The following is a 12441-nucleotide window of genomic DNA, read 5'->3' on the forward strand; positions in this document are numbered from 1 at the left end:
ATGAGGAGCTGGAGAGATGGCTCAGTGGTTAGGAGTGCACACCACTCTTCCAGAGCACTGGGGCTCGATTCTCAGCTCCCATGTCAGGCGGCTCACACCCACTTGTAACTCCGGCACCGGCAAAGCTAATACCTTCTTCTGGCCTCCAAGGGCACTTGCAGGCATGTGGTATATCACCCAGGAATACACACACATTCACATCAATAAAAATGAATCTAAAGGAAAAAGAGGAACGGAATAAATGTGTACCTCTATAAGGTGTTTCTGATTCTTAAACTAGCCTGTATTTAACCATGTTAGAAAGACCATCATTTTTTAATCTCCCGGTCTTCTGTAACTACGTTGGCCTATTGCTTGTTGGTAATCTACCCCAACCTGCCTTTTCACTCTCTGGCAATGGTAAATTCCAAAACCAGTCAATGCTACTTGGTCTGGTTTGCCAAGAGCTATGGGCAAAGCACAGAATGAGAGCATCACTTTAACAGCAAGCATTCAAGAAAAAAAAATGGTGGGGCTCCGTTCAAGAGAGGCTTTTGGTCTGTGAAAACTGAGTCAGAAAACAGCCACGGCCTTTGACAGAATAAAGCCCAATTCCAAAGGGGTCAAACTATCAGTGAGGTATTACCCAGGGCAGGCACCAGCCCCCCTCCTTCGTCCTCGTGCATAAACACGTGACACAGCACCTTCCTGCTCCTACAGATAGAAAGACCCTGGCCTGCATTTAGCTGTATCATTGGCCTAAGCTTAAGCTCACAGAGCCACTTTGGGAGGCTCCAGGTTTGCTATGCATCTTCTCAAACATCCCCCACCCCCACGCCCCGACTCAGGGGTGAAAAGGGTTCAAGACACATTTAAAGTCCTAGCCTTGAATGTCTTCTTCCTAGGAACTTCAAAATACTTATCAAAAACTAACCCCGTCAGTCTAATAAACAAAAGATAGATGTGTGTCTATATATTTAAAAGGTATATTAAGACAATAAGGTTGGGAAGCAGTTAAAAGCATGCATTCATATCTAAAGGCTATTATTTACAAAAAAAAACCAGCTCTATCACAAAAACATTAGCGATTTCTTATTTGTGTGTATTTGTGTGTGTGTGTAGGGGTACGTGTACATGTGTATAGGCACCATGTGTGTAGAGGCCAGAGGTTGACGTCAAGTGTCTTTCTTGATCCCTCCCCATCTTATATATGGAGGCAAGGTCTTTTGATGAGCCCAGAGATTGCAGATTTGGCTCATCTACCCAGTCAGCTCACCCAGGGCTCCCTGTGTCTGCCTCAGGAATGCTGGGATTACAGGTGGGTAATCAGACCCACAAGGTCTTTACACTGGCACTGATGATCTAAACTCTGGTCCTCATGCTTGCACCACAAGCCCTTTACCTACTGGGCCACTAAGGACAGTTAAGGACAGACACTGAGATTTACAGATGAAATGAAGGAAGGCTGAGCTACTGGAGAGGTATCAGCAGAGGATGCACATGACCCAGGAGCCGAGGCTGCCCACTGTGTGCATCTGCTTTGACAGAGGTAGGCCACCTACTGTGTGCTTCTGCTTTGACCAATGCAGGCCACCCACTGTGTGTTTCTGCTTTGACAGAGTCAGGCTCCTGGTTCATCATACATATTCTTTCCTTTCTCTAAAGAAAGGAAATCTTTTGAAATTTTATAATAAACTGCTTTTTAAAAAAACTAATTGTATTTAAATAACTGAAGCCATTTAAAGCTATATTCTAAAGAGACAGATTGAGGGTGCAGCGTGAACACAGAGCGAACCCTCAACACCAAAGGCCAATACTATTTGCTGGTGCTATGACAACATGATCCTGTTCCCTCCTCACTGTTCAGTGGTTTTCCCAAATCCTCTATGATAAATAATGGTTAGTTATAAGATCAGGGAACTATCGATGTTATTAAAGCAAATAAACAGAACCAGAAAGTCGTCGTTACCATTCTCCTCTGACACTGCGCATTCAAACAGACTGTTTAGCTTTGGTAAGACTGGCTTTATGACATGGATCTAAAAACAAAAGCAAAGAATCTCATGAAAAATCACACATTACGCCTTTAAAACCTCAGGGAACGCTTCCTGTTCACATCACGGTAGTCCTTCTCTTGTAACCATGTCAAAAACAGGTGTCAGGAGCCTGCTTCTCCCAGGTCTGAATTAAAGCAGGATCCACATCTGTGAGGCTGAGCAGGCAAAGCTGGGGAACACAGTATAGCCCCCCAGTTTCGATGCCGTGAAGATTTCCACGGGGAATATCCTAACTCAGACCCTGTGATCCTCGACTGACCCAGGAGACGGGCAAGGCTGGAACACTAAAGGCAGAAAAGGCACAGAAACTTGCCCCTAGTTCCTGCGGTTGTCCGGGGTCACACACGGGGAGCAGATTGGATTCAGAGCTCGGTGCTCCTGTGTCTCTTAGACCATGCTGTGACAACTCAGCTAGAGTTTGACTTCACATATTTCAAAATAACTTTAAATCTAAATTTCTAAAATAAATAAGTCTTATGGATCAACCTATTGATGCAACCCTAGAAGTATATTTGAATTTAGAAAGAATTCCATTTCCCCAGCCTGTATCTCTATATGCTTAGCCCAGACAGGGGTATGGTACTGTGGACATACACCTCACACTGACTCCATGGCTAGCTAACCCACTAATGTCTTATCTGACCCATGGTCTGCAGCTTACTGATGGAGAACCACACACAGAAGCCCTTACACACAGGAGCCTTATAGATGGAGACTCTTACATCTGAGGAACCTTACAGAATGGGATTCTTTTAGACGGGAACCTCTAAGAACCCTATAGACAGGAGCCCTTACATATTGACATTCTTACCGAAAGGGACCTTAACAGACTACTGCTCTCTACACCAGGGAAGCTGCAAGGTTATCACTTAGAAACTCATCCAAAGTTCACACTCTCAGGCCTTCCTCCAGATGAACTAAATCCAAAAGCCCGGGCATGGACCCAGTAGTCTACACTTGGTAACAGGATGGGCTACCCCACAACATAACAGTTGGAGAATACCAAGGGAAGTTAAGTGAGACTAAATTTTGAGCAATCATGTGAATCCACTGAAAGCATTCTTTCATTTCCTGAAATAACTTACATGCTATCTTAAATTGTATTTATGCCAGAAAACAAAGGAATTGGCCATGCTTACATAAGCCAGCCTTCCTGTGAATGCCTGGGAAAGACCCATGGGCTATAAAATCCACTAAGATAGGAGAGCGCGTACCTGGTTTCCTTCCAAAACTTCCATGATCAAGATATAGTTCTCCCAAAACTTTAGGAGCTCATCTTTTTTCTTCTCAGACCACCAGAATAGGCTCGGACCTAACAGAATTTTAAAAAAGGGGGGGGGGGGAGAAACAGTTCTTTTAGCTACTTGGTTAAGTCCTTCATAACAACAGTTCTTAACTTAATTCTAATGTTACCAAATAGTGCGATCACCAATCATGAAGGGAACAGACTTTCCCCCTCCCCCTCCTCCTCCCCCTCCTCCTCCTCCTCCTCCTCCTTCTTCTTCTTTTAAAATGTATTTTGGTTTTGGTTTTTAAAGATTTATTTATTTATTTTATGTATGTGAGTACACTGTCGCTCTCTTCAGACACACCAGAAGAGGGCATCAGATCCCATTACAGATGGTTGTGAGCCACCATATGGTCACTGGGAATTGAACTCAGGACCTCTGAAAGAACAGTCAGTGCTCTTAACCGCTGAGCCATCTCTCCAGCCCTGGGAACAGACTTTAAAAGCTTGGGAAACTCAGAAAGAAATTTTAAATTTAATTTTGGTTTTGTTTTTTTTTTTTTTTTTTTTTTTTTTTTTTTTTTTTGGCTACTCTGAGTTTAAAATTTTGTTTCTGTTTATTTGGGCTGAGAGTTTTTAAAGACAAAAATCTCCCAGGATAGCCTAGAAATTACTCTATAGTCAAGGATGGCTTTGAACTCCAGGACCTCCTGCCTCCCCTGGGATGCCAAGCATGTACCACCATGCCTGTCTAACAGTGCTTTGTTTCCTTAAGATTACTGTTATGGATGCCCAAACTCTACTTTCTTCCCCAAGACTCTACAGTAAAGGACTTCGCAGAGGCTAATCCCAACAAAACTGAAACAACAAAAACAAAAATAATGTAGGAACAAACAAAGGAACAAAACTTAAAATTTGAAATTTTAAGCTGACTCTGGGGGAAAAAGAAAGTTTAGTTGACTGGGAAAGCCAAGAAATAATTTGATTTACCTTGAAACACCACCCCCCCCCCACCAAAAGGAAAAAAAATAAACAACCTGAAATCCTAGGCAGCAAGACTCTGCTTATGGCTGGAGATCATAAGCCGGGCTGAGCCATGGAGGGGTCTGCTCACACACATCAGAACAGGATGCTATGTAAAATGAAAGGGGTTATCCCCAAACAGTCTGAAAACTTAAAATCTGGCCATAGAAACAAGAAACGCAGAGAAAAGACTGGAAACCAAAGAAATTAACCAGTGAGTGAAGGAAACATCAAAATTCTAGAAAATCTATTGAAGAAGTTTCAATGCGGGCTGGGCTTTGTCGACTCAATACTAGCCAGAGTCACCCAGGAAGAGGAAGCCTCAACTGAGAACGGCCTCTATCTGGCTGGCCTGTAGGCAAGCCTTTGGGGGAAATCTCTGACTCATGATTGATGATGGATGGTCCAGCTCTCTGTGGGTGGTGCCAAACCTGGGCAGGTGGTTCTAGGTTGTCTAAGAAAGCAGGCTGAGCAAGCCAATAAGCAGCACCCCTCTATCATCTCTGCTTCGGTTCCTGTCTCCAGGTTCCTGCTAACTTCTCTCAGTGATGGAGTGTGACCTGAGGGAAGTGTTCTGAAATAAATCCTTTCCTCCACAAGTTGCTGTTGGCCATAGTCTCTATTCCAGCTATAGAAAAAGTGACTAAGACAGACAAACAGACGGATGGTAAAGTCCAGGAGGTTCCAAGTCAAGAAGGGAGAAGGAAAGAGGAAGCAAGGGAGGAAATAACCACCTGATTACTCAAGAAAACTTCCCCAAATCAAAGCTCATTGCCTTCCAGACTGTGTAGGTGCACATGGATAAAAAAGGAGGTTCCAGGATGCCAGGACCCTAAACCCCTGGTACCCTATAGAGAAGTCACAGACTGCCCTTGAGCAGGATCCAGAATTATCTCAACTTCAAAACAACAAGAGTAGCACCTCCAGCTTCTAGATGGATGGATGGAAGCCTTTAAAATGTGGATGGAAATGTCTCCCCCACAGAAGCTGGACCTGAGCAAACTATCACTCAAGCCGTAAAGACAAAACCAAGCTGTTTACAGTCCCAGCTCTGCTTTGAATGCAGGAGGCCCCAAGAGAGCATCCCTGCAGAGACAGCAAAGATGGAGCAAAACCACAAATGTGCAGAGACCATGAGGGAGCACAATTCCAGACTTCAGAAAGAAAGCATCTGAATCCTGAGTTCCAGATTCAGAGAGAGAGAGACCCTGACCCAAAAATAAAATGGAGAATAATCAAGGAAAACACCTGTTGACTTTAGGCCTGTGTGCACACACACGATGACTTAAGGGTGATGTTTAGAAAGCACTAACAAACCCTGTTCCTAATATTCTTAAAGGGAATGTCAAGGGATTAATATTTAATTCTGTACCTCGAGTTTCAAACATTAACTTGGGTTACACAGCACCCTTCTTTCAGTTTGATACGGATGTCAACCTTTTTTTCTATCAGGATGTAAAGGCGTGGAGCAGGCTTGGTCTTACACAGAACATGCTACCTCGTGTGCGGTATCTTAACCTTCACTGGTCCACTCTTCCCAAAGTGCAGGAGGAGGCCGGTGTAGGGTACCGCATGCAAGTGTCAAATCCGCTCAGGATGAGGTGGACGCCCCTTGAAGGCTGGTTTGAGGAAGCAGAGTGTGGCTAGGGCAAAGAGATAAGTAGGTGCCAGTCTGGAGAGATGGTTCAGGGGTTAAGAGCACTTGATGTTCTACTAGAGGACTGGAGTTTGGCTCCCAGCACACACATCAGGTAGTTCACAATTGCCTTTAACTCCAGCTCAAGGGGATTTGATGCCCTCCCAAGCATACGCACGTGGTGCACATAAACTTACACAGGCACACGCGCGCGCGCGCGCACAAACACACACACTATTTTTTTTTTTTTTTTTTTTTTAGAAAGAGAGAAAAGTGGGTACCCTTTGTGTCCTGGGGGCCGCAGGAGCAGTCCACCGCCAGCTCTGCAGACACCTGTACAGCCTTCTGCAGCAGGTAGCGCGCGCGCTTGCGCGTGAGCCCGTCCTGCGCGCGGCCCAGCCCCGCCTGGACGGTTCTCCAGAAGCGGCCGCAGAGACGAGCGTCGAGATCCCCGTGGCGCTCATGGTTGGGCAGCAGCTTCTCGGCCAGTGCGCTCAGTACCAGCAGTTCTGGCCCAGTGCTGCCCTCAGCTCCCGGTCCCACGGAGCTCAGCGCGTCCCACGCCGCACGCAGAGCCGGTTCTGCGCTCTGTGCCAGCGCGGGCAGCAGGCGCGCTCCCACGGCCGGCGGCGCGTCCCCGGCCAGCGCCAGCTCCACAGACGCGCGCCCCAGGCGACGCAGCAGCGGGGCATCCTCCGGCGCGCGTAAACACGGCGCCACGGCGGCCAGCAGCTCCACGGCTGGAGCGCCCGGTAGCTCGCTCAGCGCTTCTTCGGCCAGAGTGACTGCCAGTTCCGGTCCTGCCAGGCGCGCACAGGAGCGCAGCGCCGCACTCGCCGCTCGGAGCACGCGGGGCCTCGCAGGCCCTCCGCCCTGGGACGCGAGCAGTAAGGGCACCAGATGGTCCCTGGCCACCTCGTGTGCCGCCTTGGCCAGCGCACCGGCGCCCGCGCCGCGCTCCTCCAGCCGCTGCAGCACCAGGCGCAGGGTCTCGGCCCGCTCCGCACTCGCCTCCCCGCCGCACAGCGCGCCCAACAACGCGCCGGGCTCCTGACTCTGCCTTAGAAGCGCGTCCACCAACACCCGCTCCATTTCGCGGGGAGTAGACCTGTGCGCGTGCGCCGGCCACCCTAAGCGCGAGTGCGCGTGCGCGGCGAGAGGTTCCCACCCACACATACCCTGCCCGGCATAGGACCGTGTAAGGTTCCTTCAACTTCGTTGGAGTGTGATGCCTCCTGCCACTCACAGTTTTTAGTAAAAAGAGTTGCTGCAGACGTAGTATTACACCAGTTCCGAAGTTCCTGATTGGAAATAGGCCTAGGGCCTAAATTTTCTAGCTGGCCCTAAATTCACATAGATATCCTGCAGTCCCCCCAGATGGATGGTTGCTTTTAAAAAGGGTGCATGTTAAGAGCTACCACAAAGTCTCTAAAACAATGGATCCCAAATGAAATCTGGATTTATGTTTTGAAAATAAATTATGAGGGTTGAGAAGAGTCGCTGATTAGCCAATAAGACTGAGGTCAGTTCCAGGTCCTGTGAGAGAGCCTGACTCTTAAGAACAAGGTGGAAACCAGGGTATGGGTGGCACAAACCTTTAATCCCAGCCCTAGAGAAGCTGAGGCAGGATTACTGGGAATTCGAGGCCAGCCTGGTCTACAGTGTGAGTTCCAGGACAGCCAGGACTACAAAGGAGGCCTTGTCTCAAAAAACAAACAAACAAACAAACAAAAACAAGGCAGAGGGCCGGGCCGTGGTGGAGCATGCCTTTAATCCCAGCATTTGGGAGGCAGAGACAGGCAGATCTCTGACTTCAAGGACAGTCCGGTCTACAGAGTGAGTTCCGGGACAGTCAGAGCTACACAGAGAAACCCTGTCTGGAAAAAAACAAAACAAACCAAAACAACAACAACAAAACCCACACAAGATAGGGGGTGATAGAGGAAGACACCATACATCAACCCCTAGCACGAGAACACACACACACACACACACACACACACACGCACACACATGCACACATACACACACACACACACACACACACACACACACACACACACACACACACACACACATGCACACATACACACACACACACACACACACACACACACACACACACACACGGTGAGCAGCCCCAACCTCACAGGCCAATACAAGCCTATACTCCACTACTCCACACACTGACAAGTCATGAAGTCAGGTGTATATGATTGTCATTATAAGCAAGTATCAGAAATCGGAGGCAGGAGGGTCACCTGCCTGGGCTACAACTCAAGGTCAGTCTGGGCTGGGGAAACAGGTGGGAGAGATGTTTCCTGGCATGCTTGAGGTTCTGGGTTCAAACTGGGAGGTAGGAGAGCAATGTAATAAATTAAGTATGACTTGGGGTGGGGGGCATCAGAGGCCACACACACTTAGCAGAACAGGCTGCAGCTGAAAGCAAGCTCTCCTCAGAACTCTGAACCCAGGACCCTAGTTCAAGAATATAGGTTGATCTTCCCATACAGTGCTGCCTTCTAGTTCCCAGGAGCAAATTCAAAATCAGGCTTCCCCGTGGGTCTATATTTCTGATCGTATCCACCGCCAGATTCAGAAGTAGACAAAGAAGACTCTATCTTGGCATGCACTCTGCTGGTCGCACTCCTCATGGAATTCCAAGTTTAAGTGAATGATTGATGTGAATTTTCTTTGCCTTTCTAAACGTGAATTCTGCCCTTAGTCAACGAGGGAAACACAAGCCCCATCTTTAAATACTTTGACATAAAATAACATGGATATGGTTTTAAAGTTAAATAGTATTTCACAGGAAAGATTTGACCCTCCTCCCCTCCCTGTGTTCAGCCATTCTACTTCCCTTTGGCAAAACACATAAAAGATTCCATTTTAAACCCACTTAGAATGTTAGTAAACATCTAATGCTTAGTTCATGAAAGGTGCTTATAAATATCATTTCTCTCAACATAAAATGATATCAAGCACAAAAAGCTAAATGTTTTGAGCAGACACTGAAGAAATGAAGACAAAAAAAATGATATGCACTTGCAAAGGTGTCTGACAGTTTTAGTCATGTGAGAAATGCACATTAAACCCAGGAGGACACACACTTTCCTGCTCTTAAGAAAGATTCAAAACACCAAGTGAAGGCTGACAAGATGGCGCAGGTGGTGGAGGTGCCTGGTGCTAACCCAGACAAACTGAGTTGGATCTCAGATGAAAAGAACCAATTCCTGAAAGTTGTTTTCTGACCTCTATGCTGGACCTCTATGCACCCACCCCTGTGTACAAGTACTCAAATAAATAAGTGCAATAAACTTATAAATAGTATTTAAAACCACCAAATAACAAGGACCAAGAATGTAGAACTAGGAGACTTGCATTACTGGAGGGCAGGGAAATGTTAGGATTGATTTGAAACACTGTTCCAGTAAAGATACACTGCACCTACCTAATAATGTAGCAATCACACTCCCCATCCCCCACCCTCTCCACCTCTCCACCTCTTCACCCCAGGTATTTGATCTAAATACTCTATAGACTAGTAAATCTTTGTAGGAAGCTGCTTTTAACAACATTAGTCTTTGTAGCTAAAACTTTGTAACAAGTTAAACATCAGTAGACGTGGGATACATAAAATAGCCTGAGATAAGGCAATCGGGAGGCTCTGATAGCTGATTGCTTATCTCTGCACCAATGTTTTACATCCCCAGTGATTGCTCATCTTTGCAACAATGTTTCACAACCCCAGTGATTGTTCATCTCTGCAACAATGTTTATCTTTGCAACAATGTTTTACATCCCAGGACTCCACTTGTTGACTTTTAGGGATCAGCATAGGGAGCTTGTTGTGGTAGAGATGAGGAAGGCAGTCTCCAGTAGGGAATGCAGATGGTCTAGAAGCAGGCTGCAGGGGAGCTTCTAGGGCAGTATTTTAACTGGATGTAGGTATTGATTACACAGCTTAATCCTTGTCAAAATGCCTTGAAAACTGTGCACTTTGTTCTTTGTAAATTTTACCTTTCTTTTGGCCCAAGGTTTCAGAGTGGCATCCACAGATCTTTGAATTTTTTTTTTTCATTCTGTAAATATTTTCTGAGTATCTTTGTTAAACTGTAGTCTTGGAACTCAGTAGCTCAGTTGGTAGAGTGCTTGTCTAGAATGCATGAATTCCTGGGTTCCATCCCCAGCATCACATAAACAAGAGCGGTGTGTCACGTGCTTATGATCCCTGAATTTGGGAGGGGCATGTTAGGTAGAGGCAGGAGAATCATGAGTTCCAGGTTGTCCTCTGCTCAATACTGAATTTGAGGCCAGACTGCTTCAAAAACTGAGCAATAGACTGACCATTTACATGGCATAGATGTACCATTGACATGGTAATGATGAACAGTGTGTCTCCCAAGCACTTCTCAGAGCACTTTAGAGTGTCCATCCAGCTGTCCACAAGACATCAACACTGTAGTACACTTGGGGTGTCATTCTTTCCCCTCTGTCACATCCTGCCCCGAGTCTTGTCTGTCCCAAATCACTCTTCCATCGTTACTAAAGCACACCTGTTTGGACATGAAGTTTCCCTGCAAAGCCTCATATGTTGAAGGCTTATTTCCAGGTGCCTATGTCAAGAGGATTCTGGTCTAGTTAAAGGATGAAGCTATTGGTGGATTCACAATTTGATGTCATTTTTGTGAAATGGTGAAAACTCCATCAGACTGGAGAAAGAGGGTCACTGGAGATGTGTCTTGGAAGGCTTGTCTCTGTCCCTTCTTCTGCGCTCACTCTCTCTCTCTCTCCTCTCTCCCACAAAACAAATGAGCACTATTGCTCCATCCTACCCTTCCACCATGATCCCTCACTACAGACCCAGAAACAAGAGTCAACTAAGCATAGAGCCAAACCTCTGAAACTAAATAAGCCCCTTCTCTTCTCCTCCTCTCCCTCCCTCTTCCCCATCGCCCACCCCCTCTCCCTCCTAAATCCCCTAAAGGATTTGCGTTGATAATGCAGTTACATTGTAACTTTGTTGCATCAAAGTAAAGGCCATTAAGATGCCATCACTCAAGTTGAAAGTCTGAGAGCCACAGACTTCACACTCTCCATCATGTCTTCAATCCATACATGCAACCTTCCAAATGTCTATCCTCCATTGAAATCTTAGTTACCTTCAACCTCTCTGTGGCGGTTTCAATAGGTATGGGCCCCATATATTCATGTGTTTGAATGCTTGGCTTGGCCATAGGGAGTGGCACAATGAGGAGGTGTGGCCTCATTGGAGGAGGTGTGGCCTTGTTAGGGGAAGTGTGTCATTGGGTGGGGGTGGGGGGCTTTGAGGTCTTAAATGCCTTTCCTTTGAAGTGACAAAATGTCTGAGTTATCAACATGAAGGAGGAGGAAGAGAAAGAGGGGAAGGGGAGGGGGAAAGAGGGGAAGGGCTTATTTAGTTTCAGAGGTTTGGTTCCAGGTTTAGTGTGAAACAAATCTGATCTCCCCCTGGTTGCCTTTGGATCAAGATGTAGAACTCTCAGCTCCTTCAGCACCAAATCTACTTGCAAGCTGTCATGTTTCCCACCATGATGATAATGGCATACTAAACCTTTGAAACTATAAGCCAGCTCCAATTAAATGTTAGCCTTTATAAGAGTTGCCATGGTCATGGTATCTTTTCACAGCAATGGAAACCCTACCTAAGACACTCTCCTTTCTTAGTAAGCTATCAGTAAGAGCTGTCTACCTGGCTTACACCCTACTGCTCAATCTGTACTGCTGCCCGGTAGGGAGGAAGCCTTTGAAATGACAAACATGGGATACCTGGTGTATTGTAGGGACTTTAAAGTACAATATATGAGTCTTCTCAGAAGAGTGAGGCTGGGAAATTACCCAGGGGTTCCAACAGCTGGCATTTTGACTATCAGCCCCCAAATTCAAACATCATAGGAAGTGATTGTTTGGATTTTAGGAATATCACTATGCCTGAGTGCCTGTATGTATGGTCTCTGTGACCCAGATATCTATCATCTAGCACATGATAATTATTTTCTTGCATGAAGGAATGAAAAATGTATGTGTGTTTTATGTGGCTGTGGGCCAGTGAGATGGCTCAGCAGGTAAAAGCTGTAGTCTCATAAACTTGAGGAGCTGTGTTCATCCTTAGAACCCACTGGCAGCTGGGCCAGATTTACCTATAGCTGTCAGGGAGGGGAAGGTGGAGAGGCAGAGTCAAATGAGGAAGGGTGTTATGGGGTGTTATAGCCCTTTCTATCCTCATCATTCCATGGGGGAGGTCTGGGTCTGATCTTGTGGATCACTGGCGAGTCTGTCTCAGCTGCTTCTGATGAAGACGGTGATGTCGAGGCACAGCATGGACTAAGTTGGTCTGAGAGGCGCATGGAACTGAAGGGGCACTGGAAAATATGTTTTAAATGTGTGCATCTGGGGCGCATGTGTGTTCTGGAATGCAGGGCAGTTGTACAATCAAAAACAAGATCAGAAGGGAAGAAAAATCTGTTTAGGAGCTGGAG

The 12441-nt window shown here is 46.4% G+C and overlaps 1 protein-coding gene across 2 annotated transcripts in view; it reads right to left on the reverse strand.

The window, feature by feature from the left end:
* The window catches only part of Tarbp1 (TAR (HIV-1) RNA binding protein 1), a 47699-nt gene extending 40684 nt beyond the window's left edge, over nucleotides 1-7015 (reverse strand). For both annotated transcript variants that reach the window (XM_021170959.2, XM_029480695.1), the window contains exons 1-3: nucleotides 6205-7015; nucleotides 3251-3348; nucleotides 1949-2018 (exon numbers count right to left, since the gene is read on the reverse strand). In XM_021170959.2, the coding sequence (XP_021026618.1) occupies nucleotides 1949-2018; nucleotides 3251-3348; nucleotides 6205-7015 (979 nt within the window). The remainder of the gene's footprint in view (nucleotides 1-1948; nucleotides 2019-3250; nucleotides 3349-6204) is intronic.
* Nucleotides 7016-12441: the final 5426 nt, after the last annotated feature.

This window comes from Mus caroli, chromosome 8 (genome assembly GCF_900094665.2).
Source record: "Mus caroli chromosome 8, CAROLI_EIJ_v1.1, whole genome shotgun sequence".
Taxonomy (NCBI): Eukaryota; Metazoa; Chordata; class Mammalia; order Rodentia; family Muridae; genus Mus; species Mus caroli.